Below are 27344 nucleotides of genomic sequence, written 5' to 3' on the forward strand. Positions count from 1 at the left end.
GGACACAAGCAACGAGATGCCAACCTCCAGATTCAAGTTTCTTCGGATTTTTTTTTAATTATAATTATTATTTTAATAACAACCTGAATCCCAGAACTCGCAGACTGTCCATATGCCCTCCCCTGGGCAGAGGAGAGGGGGTACTTTGAGGGAATGAGGTGGGGATGGGGTGTCTGCCAGGGAGACTCCAACGCCCCCAGCCATCTACTGCCAGGGGTCCCAGAACACTGACACCTCGGGAGGGAGGAGGGCTCCATCTAACACCCCATCCTGAAGCCCTCCCTCCTCCTTCAAGGCCTGGAGATGCCGCAGCTCAGTCCCTGGGCACTAGGGGGAGATTGAGGAAGAGTTGTGGGGGGCGGGGACAGGCCAATTCTGAGCCTTCAACTCCCATCCCCAGGGATCAGGAGGCATTAAAGCTGCATAGGAAGAGGGGGCAGGCAGCTGGCACAAGGCCTGGCAGCTGTGGGAGCCCCCAAAGGCACATTGTGAGGGAAGGGAGGCTCAGACGGAGGGCCCATTGGGCGCAGGGGGCCCAAGCCGTGGGACCCCTGAGGAAGGCAGCTGGGCCAGCTGCTCGGGGCTGGCCAGGGCACGCAGCAGTCCATTCTCCTGCTCCAGCGCGGCATTCCGCTCGGCCAGGTCTCGGATCTGCTCCTTCAGCACCTCCACCTCCTCCCGGACCGCAAACATGAGGTGGGACTTCACCAAGTCCTGGGGGCCCGGGACAGGCAAAAGGTCAGGGGTCCCAGGCCACCCCAATTGCCCAGTGCCTCCAGGGTCTGGGTGTGAGAGATGCCCCTGCTCCCAAATGATGAAGGACCACAGGAGAAGCAGCAAAGCAGGGAAGCGGTGGGGAAGGTGGGGGGCACTGAGCAGAACGAGGGGACAGAGACAAAGTTAGGGCTTAAAGACAGAGATGGGGGCTGGGTCAGAGACCAAGGGAAATCAGGAGTTCAGGTGGAGACAGGAGGGGGTGAAGAACCCAAGGGAACCCAGCTGGGAGTCAGATGAGGAGCTGGGAGTTAGTATTCCCTAATGAGGACAGCAGAGGACGGGCAGCAGGACATGAGCTGGGACCACCTGGGACCAAGATGGCTTCTCTTACCATGGCTTGTTCGATCTTGTTGTCAATGCCAACCAGGCTTCCGGAGCCGCTGGGGAGACACAGGGAGATGAGAGGTGAGGGGGAAGAGCAGGTGCCAAACCAGGTGCCTGGACACCGCAGCCAGCTGCCCTCCGGGTCCTTCTCAGAGCAGGCTCTGGCCTCCTCCACAAGCCCCATTCACTGCAGCCTCCCACCCACACCCCTGTCTGTACCTGTGACAGTAGAGAATCAGGGAGAGGAGGGTTTTGTCCATCCCCCGGCGGGGTGAGGGCCGCTGTCCAGGCCCCCCCAGGCCCCGGTGAGGTGGGGGTGCAGATGCCCCTCGGATGGGGGATGCTCCCCGAGGAGAGCAAGGAGAGGAGACACAGCCCCTTTTCCGGGGAGGCCCTGGAGCCATCCCCACCACTCGGGTCTCATACGATGACACCAGGGACTTGACAGAGATGCCTGGCTGGGCCATTCCCAAGGGAAAGGGCTTTAGGCAACCCCCAGAGGGAGAGGGCTGTATCAGATGGACTGCCTGGGGGGCTCAGAGCCCCCCGGGGCAGAGCGGGGTCTGGCTGGTGCCAGGCAGGCGGAAAGGAGACAGTGCCTAGGGGGTGCTGGTCTGAAAGATATACACCGCCCCCCAGGGCAAAGCCTGGCTGCTATTGGCTCCTCAGGGACACGGGGACCCCCTCCCACCAACCTCCATGGTGGGCGGGAATTCCCAGACACGGTCAGTGCCAATGTCCCCTTCTCACCCTGGCACCAATCCCAGAGCAGAGGGAAGGGGGCAGGCTGAGGGAAGTCAGCTGGTGGGCTGGGTCGGGGGAGGGACTCTGGGGCCTGAGGCTTGGGTCAGAGAGGGGTGTGAAGGGTGAGGGACAGCCTGGCCTAGGGAGACGTCCCCACTTCTCCACCCATCCCATCCCCTCTGAACTAACACTGGTCTCCCTCAAGCCCTCAGCTCCACTCTGCTGGGATGGGGGTGGGTGGTGTGGTGTTTCGGATTAACTTGTCATCTTCCTTGGACTTGTAAGCACCCCCTGCTCCAGACACAAAGCCCACATCATGGGTGACCCTGGGGCCTGGCCAGAAGGTCTCTGAGGGAGAAGAATGGAAAGGTTACCAAAGCAATGAAAACAGAGCCCTGATAAACAAGCACAGCCTATGGATCTGGAACCGGGGTCTCGGGTCTGGGGTCTTGGAGGGAACAAAGACTTGAGGGGAGGTGGGAAAGTGAGGCTGGAGATGGGACATGGAGAACTGGAGCAAGCGTTTTGAAGGCCCTTGGGAGCCAATGATAGGGGAGAGCAGGCCTGGCTGCAGTTTGTTAAGCGGCCACCAGAGGTCGACTCAGGCCCGGCCGAACGGTTCCAGGGCCGGCCTCAGGATCCCTCAAGCAAGTCTTGCCCCTCTGAGGCCAAGGGAGGCCAAGAGTCTGCACAAGCCTTTCGGCCTCGCCCTATCCCCCAAGTCTCCCTCTTGTCACCACTTGGGTCTCAGCCTCCTGCTTCATGCCCTAGCTCATGACCTGCACCTGACCAACCTCTCCCTCAGCCACCTCAGCCCTGGGGCCACCTCTACACCCAGGCCCGCCCCCCCTTGTGCTGCAGGATCACCCATGGTCCTGTCCTCCAGCCCTCAGCTTTGCCCCCCTCAGAGTGGGTGATCTCAACATGCGGCATCCTGCACTCCTGTGCTTCAGTTGCAAGCCCTTTCCCCTTTCTCCTGATGGTCGGTTCCAACTCACTTCCCTGTGGGGGGAGTTAGCACTCAATTCAAGGTGACCCTTGGATGAGGCCCTGCAGCCAGGAAGGGAGCACAAGGGAGCTGGGAATTTTCCATTTCCTGTCCAAGCTCTGGGTGCAGAAGGCGCTGACAGGTGGAGTAACCAAGGGGGTGACAGGGCCTGAGAGAGCAGGACAGGGTGGGATGGGCGAAGGACACCAGGGACTCCTGGGGTTGGGGGGACAGGACAAGTTTAAGAGTGGAGGGTGAGCCAGCCAGCTGGAGAGCCGTGGCAATTTTCAAGCTATTTCAATCTGAGACACCTGGGTGGAGCCTGGGCCACCACAGGTCACCGCCCCCTGCCCCCCTCCCCAGTACACACAAGACACACAGAGACCAAAGAGGGGAAGATTCACAGGAATAGGAACGCTGGCCTTGCTTGGCGGACACTCAGGTAAAGATGCCAAGTAAGTTGTTTGTTCTTGCCAGAAATAAAGGAATAATACAACAATAAACATTTGTTGGCTGATAGATGACTATCTCCTGTTTGTCTAGTGCCGGAGAATTTTTGACAGCACTTTCCACTGTCACATTCTAACGTTAATACTTCAAGGGACCAGGACTCTGGCCGGCAACCCAAACGCTCCCCTTGAGAGCGCCCAGAGCAAGCAAGCTGCAGGCACTGTGCCGGAATCCCTGGGCAGGGCCAGGACCAGGAAGCTTGAAGTTAGCTGGGTGGGATCAGCCCCCACCGCAAACCCAAAAGGCGACCGTGTGAATTAGAACAAAATGCCCCCCTTTTCAAGACACTTAGTGCCATCTTTCAGAAAACTCACATGACTTCCAAGTTTTGACAGTGATTTCAAATGTGAGTGGCGCCCCCTGGGGTTGTGCATGCATGGTATGCACAACTGGGGACTCTGGCTCTGTGGGACCCTTGGGTCTTGGGGCAAGGACAGCCCTAGAGGCTGGTCTTCCTTTTTGAAGGTCAAATGAAACATCCTCAAAATGAGAACCAGATGAAGAAGCGGGACACCTGGAAGAGGTGGAAAGGTTCTGATTCTGGGGACAAGGGCCAGCTCTACTCCCTAGCTATGTTCGGAGGAGCCCGCAGGGGATGGGCCTGAGGCCAACAAAGTGGCATCCGGCTGCCCTCTGTATACTCCCTCCCGGATCTGTGGTGCCTTTGGGGTGGGGCCAGGCCAGAGTGTGTGTGTGGGGGGGGGGCGGGGGGGGCAGGGGGGTTGGCTCCTTGCCCAGCTTGGGAGAGCTGTCCCTGCCTCTGTCCTGGAGAGAAAGGGCATCCTAGAGAGGGCTGCCTCCTCCTCTTCTCTTGGGACATAGGCATCCCAGTAGGAGAGTGGAGAATGTGGCTTTGGGGTCAGACCCAGGCTCCGAATGCAGTCCTGTCACTTACTAGCTCGGTGACCTTGAGCAGGTTTCTAAAACCTTTCTTCTCTGAGTCTCAGTTTCTTCATCTGGAAAGTGGGGATCATGGGGTTGCTTTAGTGAGGTGAGAGGTAGCACCTGACCCAACGGAGGCACTAGATAAATAAATGTACTTTTTCTTTCCCAAGTCCCTGGGATTCATTCCCTCTAATGCCTGGAATCCCCATGCTGGCCATCTACCCACACATTCCCTCATCCACCCAACTATTTATCCATCTATCCACTTATTCAAGTACCTTCCAACTGCCAGGCCCTGTTGTGGACACGATGGTTCTTGCCACCCAGCAGTACATGAGCAGTCTGAATTCACCAGGCACCCTCTGTTCTCCCATCCCCAGATTCTGAGATTGGCAGGCGTCCCCCATTCCCCATCTGAGATCCAGGCACTCAACTCCCCAGCCCACTTTCTCTTTGAAAGGGAGATTCCATGCCACTCAGACCCTGTTCTCCTGCCAGCTCTGGGCACACCAGAGAGGTGAGGTGGGGGCCACATGGCTCATCCCAGGGGACCAAGGGGAATGGCCCAACCCAATCCTACTGGCCCAGCAGGGTGGGGCAGGAGAGGGGCTGGGCTGGGCCAGAGCCCCAGAGGCTTGGAGTGGAGCAGGATAAAGTGAAGCCTGGGTGCCTGACCGGTCAGACTGGGGTGTGGGGAGGGAGTGGGACAGAGGGAGGGAGGGACAAGCCAAAAGAATAGAGCTGAGGACGCTCCTGGAGGCAGAGCCCTCTAAGAAGGAGAAGTAGGAGGTTGGCTCTGAAATCAACATGGGTGGGGAGGGACAGGGAGCCCTCATGCCAGGGAACCTCCCAGTGGGAGGGAATAAGGGTGGGAAGCTCTGAGAATAGCAGCCATGGGGGCAGGTGACTCCCCGGCCCTGGCCAACCTCACACCTCACCTCACACATTCCTGAGAGCGGGGGAGCCCAGAAGCAGCAATGCCCTGCCCCACTGTGTCCCTCACTCTGGAGGAGCCACCACCAGGCCCCTCGCCCTCCATCCCACTGGCTCCTGGCCACCCCTTCTCTTTCCTCTCTGCCTCCCGCCTCTCCCCAAGGCTACAAGCCCTTTTCTTTGGTGAGACTTAGTCCCTGATTTGGGATGGGATGGCGCCATGAAAGACGCAAGCAGGCAGGAGAGACTCCCTTCTAGAATAGGTCTCCCCATCACCCATAAAACTCAAGGCTAAGCCCCACCCCTTATTTCCTTCCAAACAGGAAGTCCCTCCCCCCAGAGCCTCAAACAGGAAGTCCCACTCCTCCCTCCAAAATAAAAGTGGTGACTCCCAAGCCTTTCTATCAGTCCCCAGCCAGAAGGGAGCTGCGTGCCTATCTGACTCGCAATTTCGTTCCTCCCTTTTCAGCTTGCTGACATTCCTATGTTGAAACCTGGCCCTCGAAACAGGAAGTTCTGCCCACCGTGCCGCCAAACTGAACGCACATTCTCCCCTGAAGGGCAAACTCCTGCAGATCCTGCTCTCCTGTGCCTCCCCTGTGCCCCACAGCCATCCTCTCCAGGCTCTGGCTTGGTGGCTGCAGGGAGGACTCAGCCCTCCTGGTGTTCCGAGTGCAGAGAGCAGAACCTCAGGGACGTGCTTTCTTGGCACTAGAAGTCCTAGGATCCTAAAGTAGTGTACACAGTGTCTAAGGATGTTACCTCCAAAGGCTGGCGTTCCATTCTCCTCAGTAGGGAGAAGGAGGTGGGAACCCGGAGGAGACCCACTCCCTATTTGCCTCTCCAGCGCACTTGCCAGTAAATTCTTAGGGTTGGCCAAATGATCGCTAAATCTGCAAGAGCTCTGGAATTTGACAACAATGACTCCCTTCAAACTCTAAAAAAAAGTCTATGATTTGACAATCCTAAGCCAGGGAGTCCCACCCAGCTCTCTCCACAGAGAGGGAGTGGGTCCCAAATCAACTTTGCCCAGTGGTTGTGCCCAGGCCAGGTTTCACTGTTGAAGAGGTCCTCTCCAAGTTCAACTTGGGGGAAGGACACCTACCAGGCAGTTTCATGCAGTTGGCCCAGGTGCTGGGTGGAGATCCAGAGCCCACCTACCTATCATCATCGCTGTCCAGGTGGCCACTGATGGCCAGCATGGAGCGGGCCAGGCTGAGGCTCTGGGCTGCTGCTGCTCCAAAGGGGTCTGGAGACTTGTGAACCAGACTGGCATCGGGGAACAAGTAAAGGGCTGGGGAGCCGGGGCGAGAGTCGAGTGGGGGCACCTGGAGGCAGAGAGGTAGGAATCATCACATCAAGCGCAAGAAAAGAACCGGCCACCTTACAGCTTGCCTAGTAGTCTTCCTCATCTCTCCCCACATACATCCGTTCTCTTCTGAGGACCCAGGAGACCTGACCCAAAGCCCTTCTCTCGCGCCCAGGTCTGGTGGAGGCATTAGGCAGGTATCAGAGGCAAGGGAAACAGTGTGCATCCCTAAGACTGGGTGTGAGCAGCTTCCAAAAAGTGGCTCACGGGGTACTAGAGTACTAGAGAGGGGGTCTGACAGGCACTCCAGTACCCTTCCACCAGCTGAACCAGGACCCCCCAATCAGAGGCTAGTCAGAGAGTGTCTGGGCCTTCTGTCATCTGACTTACTAAAGCAACTCAAATGTCACTTCCTCAGAGAGGCAGTTCCCCATCACTGGACTAGTGAATTCCACTGAACTGTTCTATGTGTGTTTTTTTGTTTGTTTGTTTTTTTATAGCACCTAATAGTATCTGAAGTTAAAGTATTTTTGCCTCCCTGCTACTAAAAGGTAAGCTCTAGAGGGTAGAGCTTATAGTTTGTTCAATAACTATTTGTAGAATGAATGAATCCTCAGAAACTGGTCCTCCCCCCGCCCCCCGCCCCCCCCCCCATCTTTTCTAGTCTCTACTCTCAAACTTCTCAGATTCAGGTGAGGTTCTGCTCCTGCACTGGGCCCTGGGGGTGGGGGGAGCGGTTAGGTTGCGGAGATGGGGGGGGAGGTGGAGCCTGGGCATGGACCCACACAGCCCAACAGGCGCTGGGGGTGGCTGCAAAAGGGCGGGGGCCACAGGAACAAGACGCCTCTGTGAGGCCCCAGGAGGCCCCTGCTTCTCGGAAAAGCCAAGAACAGAGAGTCCAGAGTGGTTAGAAGGACAGAGCAGAGGAAGGGGGCCCAGGTGGTGTCCCCCCGCCCTCTCCCAGCCTCCCTCCTGAGAGAGAGGAGCCAGACTTCGGGGCACGTGCACACAGGATGTGGGTTGAGGAGAGGGGTCTGGGGGCACTAAGGACAGATGGGCAGGGTCTGCAGGTCCAAGGGAAGCTTGGCCAGGGCTTAATGACAGAGGGACTGGGGCAAAGGGGACTTGCTTTGTAACAGCATGGGGACAGGGACCAGTAAAGGAAACAGCATCTTCTCCCCTGGAGTAAGAACTGACTCAAGAAAAGTAGGGGGCGCAGCATGAGAGATGTGAGCTTGAGGCCAGGAGGGGGTGGGGGAGCCGGTCCTGACCGGTCCTGACAGGGCCCAGACATCCAGTCCCAGGTTATTTTTATACTGTGGTTTGTGCCCAAGGCCAGGAAGGGGGAAAAGTTCTCATTCTCACACTCCCTGCCTTTTCTTCTGCAGTCCAAGGTGTTATTTTCTCCTTCAGGACAGACACATCCATCCCCCACACCCCTGGCTGCCCACCCCCACCCCAGAGACCCAAGCATCCTGCCCCCCAGCCCAGACTTGTTCCTCTTTTGGAGACAGGAAGCAGAAAGAGCAAAGGATTTAACTCTCTCTGGGCTGCTTCCTGCTTTTCTCCCATTCCCCAGTGGCCACCCCCAGTTATCAGTCATGGAGAGGCCTAGATGCAGGGTCCCAAGACACACAAGTCAGCCAGGGAGACTGTGGGATGACCACTTTCTACCCCTCCCTGCCAACCTCGGCAGCTCCCAGAGGCCCAAGCACCCAGCCCCACCTAGGACCTCCACCCTCAATGCCTGAAGCCAGAAGGGGTGAAACTAAGACAGAAGGTAAGGGCCAAAGTGAGGAGGCCACATCTCTGTGATGGAGAGACAGGACTGGGCTATTAGGAAATGGAGACCTGGGCCAAAGGTAACGAATTAAAGGCTAAAGAGAAAGAAAGAAGGTGCAGAATGTAGGGGAAGAAGGAGCCTGAGAAAGAAAAGAAAGTCTGTGTGGGGAGAAGGATGGGCTTCCCAGGGAAAGGGCAGGAAGAGAAAAGAGAGGCTATCTGATGGGACAGACAGGTGGGGAGAGGGTGGCATGGAGGTGGAGGCAGGAAGGCCCAGGCTGAGATGGGCAAGCACCACCCCTCAGGTGTCTCCCCCACCCCAGAACCCAGCTCTTACCTGCCCCATCTCCTCTGGAGTGACCAACTCCATCCTCAGCCGCAGGGCTCCATCCTTTGACCGGGACAGGGGAGGGGTCCCTGTTGCTGAGCCCCCAGCCTCCGCTTCCACCCTCAGGGATGGCAGGGGCGTGGCAGCCCGGGATGGGCCCGCGCTATCCCCAGTCCGGGGCTCTGGGGGGCGCTGCTGGGGTGGGGAGGCTGACAGTGGGGGTGTCTCCACCTTGGCCTTGCCAGGCATTGCCAGCTGGCCCAGCCCCCCGGTTAAGGAGCGGGCCTGAGGTCCAGGGGAGGTGGGGGGCGGACGGAGCCAGGAGGTGGGGCCCTGAGACAGGCCTGGCTGTGGAGTTGGGGCACCCAGGCCCAAGCTGGCCAGCTCCAACCTGGAATCCAGAGATCTGCCCCCAGTGCCTCCTGAGGCCCCTCGAATTCCCTCCAGGAGCCGGCCAAAGCCTGGGGGCTCCAGGTCTCTCTCGTAAACATCCACACACGTCCAACGGCCTCGGCGGTAAGGCTCTCCCAGGCCGTGGGGCAGCTTTACCACCCGGAAACGGGAGGCAGGGGCCCCAGGCGGTGGGGAGCCATTCCGGGGGGTGCTCTTGCCCCCCTGCTCAGGGTTGGGCTCCCCATTAGGCAGGCGGGGTGGGGGCCCAGTGGGGGTGGGCAAGGCAGGGGGCTCAGAACCCCCTGGGCTCCCTGGGCCCTCATAGTCCGTGGTGACGCTGGTGATTTGGAAACTACTCTTCTTCTTGCCCCCACTCATGGTCCCTGGGGCTAGGACTCAGCCAAGGTGGGCGGGGGTGCAGCTGGGGCTCCTCGAAGGGGCTCAGGCACCCCTGGAACAGGGGAGCCACATGGCGGGGGCATCAGGGCCCCTGGGGACATCTGGGTCCGACATGGCCGGAGGGCCCTGCAGGAACTGGGGGTGCTGGGTTGGTGAAGGGAGCACAGGGCAGGGGAGGCGGCAGGAGGTGGGGGCAGGGGCAGGTTTTTCCTGCCACTGGCGCTGCCCAACTCCAGAGCTGAGTTTGCAAACTGGAAAAAGAGAGAGAGAGAGAGAGAGACTGTGAGAAAGCTGTGGGCAGGCCACCTCTGGGGCTTCCTCTCTGGGGAGCAGAATGGGGGAGGAAGGGGAAACCGCCAGAGACCCAGAGACAAAGAGACAGAGACGAAAGAGACCAGGAGATCCCAGCCGTTCCACAGAGTAGGAAGAGGCAGCCCAGACCCAAAGTTGGGCATTTCTTCCCTGGGATTCAAACTCGCAAGACCCAGTTACCCGAGGGCGGGGGGCTCCAGGGCCTTGGTTGAGCAGGGGTGAAGCAGTTTTTCAGCCTGGCCCCGCCGCTGAGAGGCCTCTGCCGGGTGTCCGGGCCCCCGCACCCCAGCTCCCCCATCCCTGGGGCAGGCCCTGCCCCGCTGCCCCAGCGCCCCGCCCAGCCCAGAGCCATACCTCTCGGCCTCGGCCACCGAGCTGGGCCGGGGGTCCCGGCCGCCTAAGATGTCGGGTTGTCCTTCCCCTGGGGCCTCTTGGCCCCAGCAGCGCGGGGGGCGCAGGCGGGAATCAGAGGCTGTCCAGTTCTCTTCGGGGACCGCACTTTGCCCCACAAGGCATCTCAGTAAAAAGTTTGCTCTCCGGAAAAGAAGGATCCCCCGCCTCCTTGGTGGAACCCAGGCGCGGCCTCTGAAGCCCCAAGGGTCTCCAGACCGGTGCGGGAAGAGGCGGCTCTGCCCCCCCCGCCCCCCGCCCCCGATCCTCCAGGTGGAGCAGCCTGGGTGGTTGGGGCAAGTGGGTCTCCCAAAACTCCTCCGCGTGGCACGGCTGGGTCTCTCTTCGCTTCTCGGCTCGGGTCGGTTCTGTCTCTCTGCCTTTCTCTTTCTGGGCTGTTGACAACCCCCACACCAGGAAGTCCTGCCTCCTCGGGCCTGCTGACTGCTCCTCTCCTCCTCCTCCTCCTCCTCCTCCTTCCCCTCTTCCTCCCCTTCCTCCGCCCTCACTGCCTCCTGGGGCTCCTGGCCAGCTGGCCCGGGGCCAGGCCTGCCAGCACCGCTGCTGGTGGAGTTGCTGCTGCTGCGGCGGCGGCGGCGGCTGCTGCTCCCGGGGCCCCCAGAACCGGCTTAACCCCACACCTGCTGGGCCGTAGCCCAGCGCTTCCTCGGAGGGAGGGGCTGTGGAGGGCGGAGAGAAAGGGGAGGAGCTTGCGGGTAGGCCAGGGATTCCCTTACTTGTAGGCACTTGCTGCCATTGGCCTACCGATCCACAGAAGAGTGGGAAGGAATTTACCCGGGACTCTACTGGGTGCCACCCCATGAGCACCCAGTCAGTGTTTGGGTGCTGCTGCAGCTGTTAATGTATCTTTACTGGTTTCTACGGTAACGGTATGAGGAAGGTCCCGTTACCCTTCTCTGTCCTTATTTTAAAAAGGGGATTATTATGACAATCTGCAAACATGCCCCCAAGTAGAGAGAATGTGATAAAGTCCCAGGTACCCATCATGCAATTTCCACAATGATCAACTCACAACCAACCTTTGCTCATCTATATTCCCAGTATCTTTTGTTGCATTGTGCTGGAGTATTTGAACCAAACCCCAAGCAGCGTAGTATTCCTCTTTTTGGATGTGGATATTGAGACCCTGGAGGTTCAGAAAGGCTGTCGGTGGTGCAGCTGGGACATTCTGCACACTCAGGTGTGCCCTTGTCTGGCCCTCACGTGGAGAAACAAAGATGTGCTCAGAAAGGTGCCCACTTGGACTTGCACTTTCTCTCCAACCGTGGTCACATATACATGTGTGCGTATGCACACACAGCCACCCACGCAGATGCACCTGAAGACAAACCCAGGGGACCTAAAGCACCCCACCTCTCCCATCCCCTCCCTCCTTTGCCATGGAGAATCCTCACACAGGCTTGAAGGGTTTACTGAGTGCTCGGTGTGAAAAAATACCACCCCCCCCCACCCCACCCCCACCCCCCCCCCCCCCCGCCCCAACCGCCATTTTCTCTTTTTTGGCACCCTCAATCAACCATCTGAGCAAAAGCAGTGTCTAAAGGCCACAACTGCCTTCACTCTTGGGCTCATTAGGAAATGGATTCTGAATCATTTTGGTCAAATAGAACTATTCTTGAGCACATTAAAAATTCCTCATATTGGTCGGCTTTACATAGTTATCTCATGGATTTTCAAAACAGTCCTGGGCTGAGCTGCAGGGTTTAGCTCCAGTGTTTCTGCGGAGGTGACTGGGGCTCCTAGGCATTCGGTTATCTGCCCTAGGCCTGGGAGCTAGTATTTGATGGCATGGAGACTAGGACTGGCTGACACATCCCCTTCTTCTTCAGCTTTAGCTCATGGAAATTTTTAACCACTCTTCAGGGTTAGGGAAAAAAAATAATGCCTCCTGCCTCCACGTTTATATATTTATTCTGTATTTCTTTATTAAAATGCATCTGCACTCTGCCTCTATCCCTCCATGGTAACAATAGCTACCACAGCCAGGTCCCAGGTCCTCCCAAGTCCTGAGGTCCAGGAAGCAGCCGCCCACACAAACCCCCCACTCCTCAACTCTCTCCCCTTTGGCAATATTCAGAACACCGCCCTGCTGCTCCGCCCCCAGATCCTCCTTCCTTCAGCGCTGACTCGCTACAAACTATTCAAAATTTATCTTTGGACGCTCCCCGTCCTACCAACTCAGACACTCAGCCTCAACTTGGACTCCTCCGTGTCTACAGGCCCTGGGACATTGCTGGTCCCGGCGCCAAGTGTTTATTGCATGAATACATAAAAATTCATTCACACTAAGGTGTAAATGTGAAAGGGCTGTTATGTATTTTAATGGGTTACCTTTTGGGGGGGGGGCAATAATAGCCCTTTAATGTATTTTACGACTTACAAAGCTCCTTGTATTAATTCTTTTGCTGCCCCAACAACTTTATGGAGGTAAATATGAGATGAGGCATCTTTCAGAGAGGTTGTGTGATTTGCCCAAAGCCACACAGCACATCTGCAAAGATCTGCCATATAAGGTAACGTGCACACGTTCCGGAAATTAGGGGTGGATATCTTTCGGGGGTCCCTTTTTCAGCCACTTAGGGGTAGAACCCAGGTCTTCTTGCAGCTAATGTGTTGGCAAAGGGATTTCCGAGGGAGCATTCCTCCGAGCTGAAGAGAAATATGATGGGGGACTGAGGAAGTGGCCGCGAACTCGCTACCCTGAACGGCCGCCTCGTCCGCACCCGGACCGTTGCTACGGTGGTCCCAGTCAAAGGTCGACCCCTGGGGCACCCAGGACCTGGCGGGCGCCGCTGCCGAGTCAAAAGTTACTGGGGAAGGATGATTTGGGCTCCGGGGGCGGACTGGAGTAAGCCTTTGAGCTCAGGCGGTGAAACGAGGTCCGGGCGCCCGGGAGTCTTCAGGGATAGGCGAGTCAGCTCCGGTGCCCTCCCCGCACCTGGGGTGGGGGGGGGGGGGACGGCAGGAAGATGGGGTGCAGCCAAGGGAGCCCGCCCCCTGCTGGGCAGAGACTCGGAGGGTCGGGCTCGCTACTCTCCGAGCCCCTCGGCCTGGAAAGCGGCACCCCCTGCCGGCCTCGTCACCCCACTGCACTCAGGGCCCCGCAGCCGCAGCCTCGCCCCGGCCCGACGCGGGGTGCGCACCCGGGAAGCGCCGAGCGCGCACGGGGTACGCGCGGGGGTGCAGGACCCGGGCTGCCACCGGGGGGCGCCGCTACGCGCTGCGCCCCACTTTGCTCCGCCGGGGCTTTGGACACCGAACCAAACACCGCCCGGCCGTGCAGGGGCAGAGGGGCGACGAAGAGAGGACGCCTCAAAGCGGGGGCGGGCCGGCGCCAGGTCCCCCGCGCCCCGCGCCCTTTCTCCGAGTCCCCCCCGCAGCCTCCGCGGGCTCGGCGTCCCCCGTGCCTCCCACCCCAGCCTGGCGGCGCAGCGCGGCGCGGCCGCTCCCACTCCGTCCTTGGAGGGTGTGGAAGGGTGGGTTTGGGGCCGGGGGCGGGTCTGGGGGCGGACCCGGAGGCGGGGCTGTCTCTGCGGCAGGGCCCAGCTCGGCTCCCCCCGGTCTCTCTCTGTCTCTCCTCCTCCCTCCTCCTGCTCCGGGCGGAGCCCGGCATGGGGGGGCCGGCGCCCGGCAGGCCAGGTACGGTGATGTGGAAATTGGGGAGCCTTGGTGCGGGGAGGTTTGATGGGGGGACAGGGAGTAGTGAGGATTGGCGGGGCGAGAGACGGAGAAACCCAGGGTAGCAGGACAAGGGGAAGGGGAGGGGTGCCCGGGAACCTGGGGCCCTTGGATGGAGAGGGGAATGAAGCCGCCAGGTTTGGAACAAACAGGGAAGGGAGAGGACGGCAGTGAGGAGGGGCGCCTAGGAGGAGAGGTGAGGCCGACGGTGAAAAGGAGAGTGTGTTTGGGGGGAGGGAAACCAAAGCAGGTATGGAGGCCGCAGCTCAGAAGGTAGCTGTGGGGCCAGACTAGAGACCCCGCGGGTGGGATTGAGGGCAGGGACTGGAAGAGGGAAGCCGGGAGCCTCCCAGATCCTGGAGGAGGAAGAAGGTGATTTGGGCCATCATGGAGAGAGGTGGAGACGGTCACCGAGGGGCCAGTGTTGCAGGAATAGGGGTGGACCGAGGCCCGGGCCCAGGCAGAGGACCGGAAGGGGGAACCTGCCCGCAGGGAATGGAAATAGATGTTTGGGTAATATTGTAGATACCCAACTTGGAGTGCCCCCACCCCTTCCCCAGCATCCCCACCCTGCCCTCATGACACCCCCTGCCTCGGGGCCCAAGACGGGGTGGGGATTCAGACTGTCCCCCCTTCCCCTGTGGGGTGCGATGTACGCAAATAGGCCCCAGTATAACTCCTTGTCTGTAGGTATGTCCAGTTCTGTGTAGCCGATCTGTGTGTGTCTGGAGGTCTCTGTGTGCTGTGGGTGTGTCGGGGGTGTTTATGTCTGTGTGTGTCTGCCTGATGTTAGGTTGTGTTTACCCATGCCGATCTATGTGTCTGGTCCTCTGTAGATATGGGTTCTGTGGCCTGGTGGTTTGTGTGTCTGAATGTGTGTTTGTGTGGCTGTGGGGTTGCTGTGCATTTGTGGGGCCTGTGTGGTAGATCAGGATGTATTTACAGGATGGGAATCTGTGTCGAGCTGATCTCTCCAGAATGTGTGTTTGTGGCTCTGGACATCTTTGTCAGGGTGTGTGACTCTGTGTACACATGTCCTCCTATGTCTGTCTGTCTACGGGTCCTAGAGGCAGTGTTGGGTTTTCTGTGCTTCCATCTGTTTTCCACTCTCTGAGGACCCAAGTCACATCTCCGCTTCTCTCTCTCTCTCTCTCTCTCTCTCATTCATTCCTGGCCCCCACCCACCCCACATCTTCCTTTTTTTCCTTCTCATCTCCACCAAGTGGATCCGGGACCCAGGGAGGGCCGCCCCCCGGGCCTGGTGGCGCTGAGCAGGGCCCCCCAGCCCCCACCTCCTGCCCCACGACATGAACCTCCTCTACCGAAAAACCAAGCTGGAGTGGAGGCAGCACAAGGAGGAGGAGGCCAAGAGGAGGTAAGGCTGCGGACCCAGATTGCCCTCTGGGCTGTCCCACACCTCTGCTTCCCCGGTGGCTGGACCACATCCCTCTGCCCTTCCTGGCTCCAACAGCCTCGTCATGAGTCTGATCTTAGAGTCTATGCTCAGTACAGAATTGCTGGCATTGCATACACCCTGTCCCCACCCTGCTCCTGGCTCCTGGCTCCAGCCCTCATCCTGGCCTCATGGGGGGCTTCTGGCTCAGGAGCACCCTGTTGGCTCTTCCCCACCCCTGGAGGCCCGAGTCACCCCTTCCTGACTCACCTCTGGCCTGTAGTCTCCTTTCTGTCTATGTGGGGCTGGCTCCAGGCACCCCTGTCACCTGACCTTGGTAGGGGCAGACCCTGCTACCCTCATGGTCCAGGGACTGAGTCATTTGAGGGGCACCAGAGAAGATCCATTTGCCTCCCTCCCAGCCTCCTCTGCTGGGGGAGATGAGGGGGCCAAGCGACAGGGTTTTGTGTGTGTGTCTGTGTGTGTGTGTGTGTGTGTGTGTGTGTGTGTGTGTGTGTGGTAGGAGACGTGAAGGCTGGGTCCTGCAGAAGAGCCAGGGCTGGGGACCTCTCCCTGCTTGCCCTCTCTCCTTGCCCTCCCAGGGACCTGGATCCTGGCCTCTCCGCTCTTGCTCCCCTCTCTCTTCATTCCCATTGACTGCACAGCCTCTTGGAGCCTGAGTCAGAGCCACCTCCCTGCTCCCTTCTCCCTCCTTGAAACTGTGGAGTTTAATTCTTTTTGTTAATTAGATTAATCAGAGCTATGACTACAGCGATCTCTCCCTAATGAAGGGTTAGTAGACAGGGCCTTAATGAGAGCCCACCCCACAGTGGCTCTCCCCTTTTCCCTGCCAGCCGCCCCTCCCTTCACTCACACAGAAGCTCAGGGACAGTGAAAGGGAATGGAGGTGAGCCTGGGAGGTTGACAGAAAGGACAGCACCGAGAGAGAGGAAGAGAGAGGGGAAGGGAGGAAAAGGATCAGCAGGAGGAGGCTGATGCGGCTGTACGGCCCTCATCTGGGAATGGAGGCGCGGTGTGGTGTGGGAGCACAGGCCGTGGTAGCCAGACGTGACGGGAGGCCAGAGACCAGGTGTGGGCCAGCGTGAGCCTGGGAGGAGCAGGGCCGTGATGGCAGGTGTATGTGCCAGACAGGGCTGTGCTGCCTGCGTGTGCATCTCTCTACCTGTGCATGAAGCCGTCCACACGAGTGCCGTGTGCCAGATATGCCCAGGCTGGGATCACACAGCTCCAGCGATACTCCTCTGCACACATACTCATCCCTTCTCTCATCCCTGCTCGCCTCTCCTCCCCAATCTCCTTGTCTTTTTTAAAGCCTAGGGATTCTGCCTGACGTTTCTAGTTTAGTGCCCTGGACCTTCGGGCAGCCTCCCATCCCCACCCCAGGCCCCTTCCTCCTCTTCCTTCTCCTCGAGGCTCCTCCTCCTCCTCCTCCTTGGAGGCCACAGGGTTGCACACCCCTCTTAGGGTAGAGGAGGGGGAGGCCCAGGCCTGAGGCCCAACCTTTGTTCCATCTTTCTCTCTCCAGCTCCAGTAAGGAGGTGGCCCCTGCAGGCTCCGCAGGGCCCGGGGCCGGCCCAGGGCCTGGGGTCCGCGTGCGGGACATCGCCTCGCTGCGCCGCTCCCTCAGGATGGGCTTCATGACAATGCCAGCCTCCCAGGAGCACACCCCCCACCCCTGCCGCAGCGCCATGGCCCCACGCTCACTCTCTTGCCATTCAGTGGGCAGCATGGACAGTGTTGGGGCTGGGCCTGGGGGGGGAGGTGGGGGTCTCACAGAGGACAGCAGTGCCCGAAGACCCCCTGCCAAGCCCCGGAGACATCCTAGCACCAAGCTCAGCATGGCAGGGTCGGGGGCAGACATGCCCCCAGGCAAGAAAGCAGGTGAGATACCCCCAACCCTTCCCGGGAGCTGGGGGAGCTGGGAGGATCCATTCCAGGCCAAGAGAGGCCTACAGGGGAGGGTCCATTCAGGGAAGAACCAAGGGAATGGAAGGTTCCATTCTCAGAGGGAGTGGGGGGAGGGTTGTTTCTTTTTGGAAGGGCCTGAGATGAACCATTCAAGGGTAGGGGAAGCTCCCTGAAAAGCCCATTCCTGGGGAGGGGGTGGCCTGGAAGGGACACGTAAAGGTGGAACAGAATTTAGGGTGGGAGCTGCAGATTCCAGGGAGTTCATTGGAAGGATGATAGAGCTGGCTGGTAGCAAAGGAACCTATGTGCTTTCAGTTGAGGAACGTGGGGGAAATAAAGAAGCAGATATGTCCTTGCAGATGGGGTAAGAGATGAGAGGGGGTCTGCCCATCTCCTTCCCCCAATAAGAGCCCAGTTTATTTTTCTCTTTCCCATTCTGCCCAGGCTCACAGAAGCCAACCCCAGAGGGCCGAGAGTCCAGCCGGAAGGTTCCTCCGCAGAAGCCCAGGCGAAGCCCCAACACTCAGCTCTCTGTCTCCTTTGATGAGTCCTGCCCCTCAGCTCCCTCTCCTCGAGGGGGGAATCTGCCCCTTCAGCGCCTCAGTAGGGGGTCCTGCGTAGCTGGGGACCCTGAGGTGGGTGCCCAGGAAGAGGAGCCCGTGTACATTGAGATGGTGGGGGATGTCTTCAGGGGAGGAGGGCGAAGTGGAGGGGGCCTGACTGGGCCCCCTCTCGGGGGTAGAGGCCCGACCCCTCCAGCTGGTGCCGACTCGGACTCGGAGGAGAGCGAGGCTATATACGAGGAGATGAAGTACCCACTGCCCGAGGAGGCAGGGGAAGGCCGGGCCAATGGGGCCCCTCCATTGACCGCAACCTCCTCGCCACACCAGCCTCAGGCCCTGCAGCCCCACACCCACCGCCGGCCAGCTTCAGCCCTCCCAAGCCGGAGGGATGGGACACCTACCAAGACCACTCCTTGTGACATCCCCCCACCCTTCCCCAACCTCCTCCAACACCGTCCTCCGCTCCTGGCCTTCCCCCAAGCCAAGCCTGCTTCCCGAACCCCTGGCGATGGGGTCTCAAGGCTACCGGTCCTCTGCCACTCGAAGGAGCCAGCGGGCTCCACCCCAGCTCCCCAAGTGCCTGCCCGGGAGCGGGAGACGCCTCCCCCGCCGCCTCCGCCTCCTGCTGCCAACCTGCTGCTGCTGGGACCCTCAGGCCGGGCCCGGAGCCACTCAACACCGTTGCCACCCCAGGGCTCTGGCCAGCCCCGGGGGGAGCGGGAGCTCCCCAACTCCCACAGCATGATCTGCCCCAAGGCGGCAGGGGCGCCGGCAGCCCCTCCTGCCCCAGCCGCCTTGCTCCCTGGCCCCCCCAAGGACAAGGCTGTGTCTTACACCATGGTGTACTCGGCGGTCAAGGTGACCACGCACTCCGTCCTGCCAGCTGGTCCGCCCCTGGGTGCTGGGGAGCCAAAGACGGAGAAGGAGATCTCAGTCCTCCATGGGATGCTGTGCACCAGCTCGAGGCCCCCAGTGCCTGGGAAGTCCAGCCCCCACAGCGGGGCCATGGGCGCAGCAGCTGGGGTCCTCCACCATCGTGGCTGCCTGGCCTCCCCGCACAGCCTTCCGGACCCAACCGCAGGCCCCCTGACTCCCCTCTGGACCTACCCAGCTGCAGCAGCTGGGCTCAAGAGACCCCCTGCCTATGAGAGCCTCAAGGCTGGGGGGGTGCTGAATAAGGGCTGTGGAATGGGGGCCCCATCCCCCATGGTCAAGATCCAGCTTCAGGAGCAAGGGACCGATGGGGGTGCCTTTGCCAGCATCTCCTGCGCCCATGTCATCGCCAGTGCAGGGACACCAGAGGAGGAAGAAGAGGAGATGGGCGCCACGACATTTGGGGCAGGCTGGGCTCTACAGAGGAAGGTCCTGTATGGAGGGAGGAAGGCAAAAGAGCTGGACAGTGAGTGAGGGGTAGGAATTTGGGGGTGGGGGACTGGGGATGCCCGTGATGATTTCAGGGAAGTGTTGGAAGGGTTATTTGGAAGCCACAACCCATTGTCCTGAAGTGGGAAGTTTTCAAGGAGACCAGAGAATAAGGGCATGCAAGAGACTGAGGGGAGGGGGTCCCCACATGTGCACTGGAGGGGCAAGGAAGATCTGCAATCGGAAGGGGCTGGAATCTGGCCCCAAGAGTAGCCTCCTGCCCAGTCCTGCTCTACTCCCTGCCCTTCCCTTTGCTAGGCTGCAGGGGTGTGTGTTTGTGAGTGTGCGCACACGAAGGGCTAAACACAGCTGCCTCCCAGCTGTTGCCATGGCAACCCATCCAGACAGGAGGGAGAGGAGAGGGAGGCCCCTACCGTTGCCTGGCAACGCAATGCTCTGCCAGGCCTCCTCTCGGAGCTGAGCTTAGTTCACTTGCAGCCCTTCCCCCAACAACCTCCCCCTTCCCACTTCCTGGCTCAGGATTTGGGATCTCCCCCTCCTGGGGAAGACCAGGGCTCCTGGTCTCTGTTTCAGATGGTGGTCATTCTGGCCCTATCAGGCCAGGAGGGGCTCTGGGGCTAAAGCTGGGCCAGGGGAGTCCCCTTTGACCACAGAAAAGGGGTTGACAAGAGCAAATATCTGATTCTCAGCCCAGGGATGGTACCAGTGGGTGGAGAGGAAAGTGGCAGTAATGGGGTCCCTCGTGTGTGTGTGTGTGTGTGTGTGTGTGTGTGTGTGTGTTTGGGCAGTGTGAGGTAGCGTCCCTGCCTTCCCAGCTGTGACTTCCAAAGGGGCAGTTACTTCTGGTCCCTGCATGCCATGGTGTGTGTTGCTGGGGGGACAGCAAGACCCTTCTCATGTGTAGGCACTGAGCTCCCCTTGTCATCCCAGCAGAGCTCGAGGATGGTGCCCGGGCCTGGAACGGCAGTGCCGAGGGTCCAGGCAAGGTGGAGCGTGAGGACAGGGGCCCTATGGCATCAGGGATCCCGGTGAGGAGTCAGGGGGCAGAGGGCCTGCTGGCCAGGATCCACCACGGAGGGGACCGAGGAGGGAGCCGCACGGCGCTGCCCATACCCTGCCAGACGTTTCCTGCCTGCCACCGCAATGGAGGTGACACCCTTCCCACACCCGGACACAGATGGGGCCGGATGGGGGAAATCTCTCTGGGTCCATGCCCCGGGCCCTCCATTTTACCACCACATGTCAATTCCCTTTTCTCCTCTGCTGAGTCCTGGGCAGCCTGGAAGGGGCTGCCCTCTGGGAACTTCGGGAAGGGAACCTGGAGGCCCCGACCCCTCCTCACTTCTCATTTTCCACCTCAGACTTCACGGGAGGCTACCGCCTGGGGCGCTCCGCCTCCACCTCTGGAGTCCGGCAGGCCGCGCTCCACACACCCCGGCCCTGCAGCCAGCCTAGGGATGCCCCAAGCCAGGTGAGGAGGAGGAGGACGGAGTTGGGTTTTCTTTTATTTGTGAAGGAGCAGGTAGAGAAGAAAGCCTGGGTATGGAAAGAAAAGTAGGAGGTCAGCCTGGGGCTGGCACAGTCTAATAGGGGTTCAGAGGAGAGTTGGGGCGGGGGGGGGGGGGGGAGGCAGTGATCCTGGGAAGAGCCTGTATTAATCAGATGGACAGCCTGGCAGGGCCACCACTGGCCTGCAGTGTCCCTCTGTGCATTTAGGAAAAGGTGTCTCCTTGGGGTGGGATGGGGCGGGACCAACTCAAAAAATGCATTCTGCAGTTTGTTAACGGTGCCCATTCCTCAGGGTGAGACAGGCCCAGCCTGGCCGGTACCCTGTGAGGCCAAGGGTGCAAGGGCTGGGTTCCTGTCACCCACTCCCCACCCCCAGCTAGAGGGGAGAGGACAGAGGCCTTGGGGGGCATGACATGAACTTGTTTCTGGGGAAAGGCATCGGTCTTTGCAGTGGGGGACAGGACCTGGTCACTCCGAGGTCCTTGACCCCCCCCCCTCATTCCTTTCTCCCCTCGTCGCGGGCCGGCGGCGGGAGGAAGGGGCACAGACCCACCCCGCGCTGCCGCTGCCGCTGCCCCTACCGCCTCAGCCTGCCCGTGAGCGCGATGGCAAGCTGCTGGAGGTGATAGAGCGCAAGCGCTGCGTGTGCAAGGAGATCAAGGCCCGCCACCGCCCCGACCGAGGCCTCTGCAAGCAGGAGAGCATGCCCATCCTCCCCAGCTGGCGGCGGGGGCCCGAGCCCCGCAAGTCCGGCACCCCACCCTGCCGCCGGCAGCACACGGTCCTCTGGGACACTGCCATCTGAGGAGGCCGGGAGGCCGGGGCACCGGACTGGGAGCGGGGCGGGGGTGCCAGAGACTTGCCTTGAAAGAGGGACACTTGAAGGACCAGGTGAGAGAAAGCCAGGGAGAACCCCTGCCTTCCACCCTAACCCCCGGAGACGGGGAGTGCGCCAGGCCCACCGGGCTTGGGGCGCCAGCCGCGCCCCCTGAGATTTGGGGGAGGAGGGTTTGTTTGAGGTTGGAAGTGAGGGCCTCCGCTGCTCTCCCAGCCGGGCGAGGTAGACTCCTCCTCCTGAGAGGGCAAAGGCCAAGCCAGAAGTCAGCGTGGGGGAGGAGGGAAGGGAAGGGAGGAAGGAGGGCGGGTCAAGTGAAGGACGGGGCTAGAGTGTGAGGTAGAGGGGCTCTTTTATAAGAGCCGGGAGTGGGGAGGGGGTATTTATTTCATTATTTATTTTAGTTGGGAGGGCAATTCTGGGCCCTTCTGACCTACTCCTGGGCAGGGAGCAGACAATGGTGGGCAATTAAAGGGAACCAAGTTGGCGCTCTCCCCAATGCCTGAAGGCCCCACCATCCGCGCCCACCCCCAAGCTGGGGATCAGTCTGGAGTGGGGAGCCCAGTGAGAGAAGGGAGGGAGGGGCTCCGGTGAGCTGAGGGCCGCAGACTCATTACAGTACTTACCAATGGCCAGAATTTGGTAGTGAGTGTGGCCTGCTGTGAAACAGGCATCTTATTTAGCTCTGGGGTGAGGGTCTAGCACCAGGGATGGGCGGGATGATGGGGAAGGAGGGGCATTTTAGCGGGTGGGGGGTGGGTAGGGTATTTATTTAAATTTTAAAAAATCAGAAGAGATGTCAGGAACTTTTTTTTAATTCCTTTCTTTTCAGAATAATATATTAAAAGACTAACGATCCTAGAACTGGCTTCTTCTATTTCAGTGTGCTCCGCTTTTCTTACACCTGTATCTTTTCCCTCTTGCCCCATGGTTGGTGGGAGTTGGAGGTGGTGCAGGGAGGGGTGAGTGGCTGTGGCAAGTAACAGGGAGAGGTGGAGTTTGAGGTAAGTCTTTGGGAATGCCACCATGCTGTGATTCAGCAAGCATTTACTGAGCCAGCATCTGATATGTGTTTGGCAATACACTCATACAGAAGGAATATTCAGACTGAAGCCTGCCCTCAAGCAGCTTCTAGTCTACTAAGGGGGAGGAGACACCTGGGACAACACCGGACAGTGCTACAGCAGTAAGGGGGCTGGGAGTGCCTGGAGTAATCTAAGGCTTCCTGGAAAGTGAGCCTAAAAGGACAGGTAAGGTTTGGATGAGCAGGGGGAGGAGGGACCGTCCCAAGGTCACAGTATGATTATCTGCAGAAGAGTAGGAGATGGAGGTGGGGCAGGCAATGTGTGTAAATAATGCAACGCGCAATGAGTCAACCATGATGAAGATGGTTTGGAGAGATGGGCATCAAAGCAAGATGCTCAGCCTCAAGAAGCAATCACGGGAGAGGATAAAAAGTGTCTGGGAGAATGGAGGGCAAGGGACAGTTTGTAAGATGCAGCTGAAAGAACAGCCCCTGCTGGGGAATGAAGGAGCCAAAGGGGGGATCCTTGAAGCCCAAGTTTGGAGCTCCTATGATTGGGTAATGAGCACCTTGACAGAACAAAGCAAGATTCCTTTGAGGGAAGAATTTTGGATTGGAAGCAATGGTTAATATCCAGGCTGAAAGGTTTGTTACCAGCTAGAACAGTGTGGTGGATGGCACAAGAGATGTTTTTAAGCAATCTGAAGATGAACATTTTTTTTTCTTTAAAAAAAAAAAGATTTTATTTTTAAGTAATCTCTACACCCAACGTGGGGCTTGAACTCACAACCCCAAGATCAAGAGTCACATGCTCTACCGACTGAGTCAGCCAGACACCCCAAGAAGAACATTTTTTTTTAAAAGCTTTAACAGTTTTCTATTTATTTTCATTCCTATTAGAGAAATTATAACCAGGCACATGAAAGTATTTATTTCATGGGTATTGTTGCACAAGATGAGGCTAAATTTATTTCTAATGAGTTGGTTTAAAGAAGAATGTTAAATAATGGTACAGGTATGATATACAGAATATGGCAAATTATGACAGGGTATGAGAAATTTTGGAATTTGGGAAACACCGACTTAGAGAAGAAATGACAATAGTTCGGGAGAGATGAGAAAACTGTAGATAGTAGGAGTCATCAACATAGAAATAATACTCAGGGCTGAGACTGAGTTTTATACAGGAGTGTGGATGAAGATAAGCGTTAAGAAGAAAATATGAACAGGCAATAGCTTTTTACATTTTTATTTATTTCCTAAATTGACATATATCAACGTATAACATTGTATTAGTTTCAGGCGTCCGACATAATGATTTGATCTAGATATATATTGTGAATATTGTGAATATATATTGTGAAACGATCATCACAGTAAGTGTAGTTAACCTCCATCACTACACAGTTACAATTTTTTTTTCTTGTGATGAGAACTTTTAAGACTGACCCTCTTAGCAACTTTGAAAGATACAATGCAGTCTTGTTAACTATAGTCACTATGCTGTACATTACAACTCCAGGACTTACTTACCTTATAACTGGAAGTTTGTACTCTTTACCATCTTCATTCATTTTGCCCACCCGGCCAACACCACCTCTGGCAACCACCAATCTGTTCTCTATGTTTGTGAGTTTTGTTGGTTTTTTTGTTGCTGTTTTAGATTCAACATGTAAGTGAGATCATAGAGTATTTGCCTTTCTGTCTGACTAATGCCCTCAAGGCCCATCCATGTTGACAGAAATGTCACGATTTCCAGTACCTTAAAAAAAAAAATTTTTTTTAATCTCAGAGAGAGAGAGAGGGCAAGCCAGGGAGAGGGGCAGAGGGAGAGAGAGATTGAGAGACAGAGACAGAGAGAGAGAGAGAGAGAGAGAGAGAGAGAGAGAATCCCAAGCAGTCTCTACAATCATCATGGAGCCTGATGCAGGGCTCAATCCCATGACATTGGGACCACAACCTGAGCTAAAATTAAGAGTTGGACACTCAACTGGCTGAGACACCCAGGAACCCCTCAATACCTTTTTAATAATTAGTTAGAAAATTAATGCAAGTAAACAGCCTGCTTATAAGAGCAACGAAAATCATAAAATATCTTGGAGTAGCTTTAATAAGAAATGTGCAGAACTTATATTTGATCAATCAATCAAACTAAAGTCCTGGGATGCCTGGGTGTCTCAGTCAGTTGAGTGTCTGACTTCGGCTCAGGTCATGATCTCACAGTTTGCGAGTTTGAGCCCCGTATCAGGCTTTGTGCTGACAGCAGAGCCTGGAGCCTGCTTCAGATTCTGTGTCTCCCTCTCTCTCTGCCCCTCCCCCATTTGCACTCTCTCTTTCTCAAAAATAAAGAAACATTAAAAAATTTTTCTTAAATAAATAAAACTAAAGTCCTTTGAGTTACTTAAACCAGGAATATTTGCATAAGCAGAGCAATAACTTGTTGTCAGTGAAAAGACCACAATATAAAAGATGTCAGTTTTCCCTAAACCCATAAATGCAATGCAGTGTCTAAATTCCAAAAGGATAAGTTGAGAAACTTGACAAAACAATGCAAAAGTTCATCCAGAATGATAATGAGAAAAACTGGAACATTCTGAAACATAAGTAACAGGGGAACCTGGCCTACCAAATATTAAAAGTGGAAATAAAAGCACAGTGTACTGAGATTGGTACAGGACTGGCACACCCATCAGAATAGAATCCAGAAATAGCTCCAAATGCACATGAGAATTTAGCATATATATGATAAAGGTGGTATTTTAAGGATGGGGGAAAAGATTATTCAGGGGTGTTTTTTTAAACTTTTTTAAGTGTTTATTTATTTTTGAGAGACAGAGACAGAGAATGAGTAGGGGAGGGGCAGAGAGAGAGGGAGACACGGAATCCGAAACAGGCTCCAGGCTCTGAGCTGTCAGCACAGAGCCCAACGCGGGGCTAGAACCCACGAACTGTGAGATCATGACCCGAGTCGAAGTCGGATGCTTAACCCACTGAGCCCCCCAGGTGCCCCTAGTGGTTGTTTCTTGAGCAATTAGCTACTCAAGGGAGAATGGGAGAAGTTGGATTTCTATTTCATTCATTATGCCAAAAGATTTAAATGTAAAAACAAAACAGTAAAAGCAAAAAGTGGATGAACATTCTTATAACCTTGGGATGAGGAGGTCTTTCTAAAATGGCATGAAAACCAGAAACAAACTGAAAGACTTTTAAGTTCAAACACGTTCTCAACTAAAACTTCTATCTGGCAAAACTAAACTACAAATATTCAACTGGGAAAAGATTTCTTTTTTTTTTTTTTTTTTTAAGATTTTATTTATAGGGCGCCTGGGTGGCTCAGTCAGTTGAGCGATGGACTATTGATTTTGGCTCAGGTCATGATCTCATGGTTCGGGGGATCGAGCCCCACATAGGTCTCTGTGCTGACAGCATGGACCCTGTTTGGGATTTTCTCTCTCCCTCTCTCTCTGTCCCTCCCCTGCTGTGCTTTCTCTCTCTCAAAATAAATAAACATTTAAAAAATGAAATGAAATAAAACTTAAAAATTTAAATTTTATAAACAATTTTTTTTTTTTAATTTTAACGTTTATTTATTTTTGAGACAGAGAGAGACAGAGCATGAACAGGGGAGGGGCAGAGAGAGAGGGAGACACAGAATCTGAAACAGGCTCCAGGCTCTGAGCTGTCAGCACACAGCCTGACGCGGGGCTTGAACTCACGGACCGTGAGATCCTGACCTGAGCCGAAGTCGGATGCTTAACCGACCGAGCCACCCAGGCGCCCCATATAAACAATTTTTAAAAGATTTTATTAGTAAGTAATCTCTACACCCAATGTGGAGCTCAAATTTCCAACACCAAAATGAAGAGCCATGAATTATACCGACTGAGCCAGCCAGGCACCCCATGGGAAAAGATTTCTAACACATGAAACAGATTGATTCAGTATGTGAGAAAGATGTGTGAGTTGATAAGAAAAGGAAAAAACAACCCAAACAGAGGACACGAGCAGATAATTCACCAAAGGCACAAAAATTACCAACACACATGTGCAACTATAACAGTATATGATGCAAAATAGAGCAATAATCAAATATTTTTTGCCTGTCAGACAAAACTGAAGAAAATTCATAGCATCACTCCGGTTATTATGCAGAAAACAAGCACTCGTTGTGTAAACATAAATACAGCTTTTCTGGTGGTCAGTTTAATACTATTTATTGAAATCTAAATGAAAAAAAATTTTTTTTGTAATGTTTATTTTTGAGAGAGAGAGAGTCAGAGTGTGAGCCAGGGGAGGGGCAGAGAGAGAGGGAGACACAGAATCCGAAGCAGGCTCCAGGCTCCGAGCTGTCAGCACAGAGCCAGACCTGGGGCTCATTTCTGGAGGGCATCTCAGTGGTAATTTTTATTTTTAATTTAAAAAAATGTTTATTTATTTTTGAGAGAGGAGGAGCAGAAAGAGAGGGAGACACAGAATCTGAAGCAGGCTCCAGGCTCTGAGCTGTCAGCACAGAGCCCAATGCAGGGCTCGAACCCACGAACCGTGAGATCATGACCTGAACTGAAATTGGATGTTTAACCAACTGAGCCACACAGGCGCCCCAAAATTTTAAATGTACATAGTTGGGGGTTTTTTGTTTGTTTTTGGTTTTTGTTTTTGAGAGAGAGAGAAAGAGCACCAGCAGGAGAGGGGTAGAGAGAGAGAGGGAGAGAGAGAGAGAATCCCAAGCAGGCTCCATGCTCAGTGCGGAGCTCAACTCAGGGCTTGATCTCACCCCGGTGAGATCATGACCTGAGCTGAAATCATCGGACGTGTTACCAACTGAGCCACGCAGATGCCTCTAAGTATCCATAGTTTTGACTCAGATTCCATTTCTAGGAATTTATCCTATGGAAATAGCTACACAAGCATTCAAAGCTAAATGCACAACCGTGC

At 56.3% G+C, this 27344-nt stretch overlaps 2 protein-coding genes across 4 annotated transcripts; one reads left to right on the forward strand and one right to left on the reverse strand.

The window, feature by feature from the left end:
• Positions 1-31: 31 nt before the first annotated feature.
• Positions 32-10701, reverse strand: TSC22D4 (TSC22 domain family member 4). Its single transcript, XM_060649359.3, has 5 exons — positions 10039-10701; positions 8590-9623; positions 6323-6489; positions 1109-1157; positions 32-714 (listed from the first exon to the last, which is right to left on the reverse strand). Exons 2-5 carry the CDS (start codon positions 9349-9351, stop codon positions 505-507), a joined length of 1188 nt encoding a protein of 395 aa, XP_060505342.1. The 5' UTR covers positions 9352-9623; positions 10039-10701; the 3' UTR covers positions 32-504.
• A 2597-nt stretch (positions 10702-13298) lies between these two features.
• NYAP1 (neuronal tyrosine phosphorylated phosphoinositide-3-kinase adaptor 1) lies at positions 13299-22164 on the forward strand. 3 transcript variants are annotated; one of them, XM_060649326.3, is made up of 7 exons: positions 13299-13734; positions 14997-15148; positions 16713-17068; positions 17540-19057; positions 19972-20190; positions 20403-20512; positions 21098-22164. In XM_060649326.3, exons 2-7 carry the CDS (start codon positions 15081-15083, stop codon positions 21353-21355), a joined length of 2529 nt encoding a protein of 842 aa, XP_060505309.1. In that variant the 5' UTR covers positions 13299-13734; positions 14997-15080; the 3' UTR covers positions 21356-22164. The 3 variants fall into 3 exon arrangements, with proteins under 3 accessions (XP_060505309.1, XP_060505311.1, XP_060505310.1); XM_060649328.3 differs by having other exon boundaries at positions 13300-13734; positions 19975-20190; positions 21098-22163; XM_060649327.2 differs by lacking the exon at positions 13299-13734 and adding an exon at positions 13761-13969.
• The last annotated feature ends 5180 nt before the right edge of the window (positions 22165-27344 follow it).

Source organism: Panthera onca, chromosome E3, assembly GCF_046562875.1.
Source record: "Panthera onca isolate mPanOnc1 chromosome E3, mPanOnc1 haplotype 2, whole genome shotgun sequence".
In the NCBI taxonomy this organism is placed as follows: domain Eukaryota; kingdom Metazoa; phylum Chordata; class Mammalia; order Carnivora; family Felidae; genus Panthera; species Panthera onca.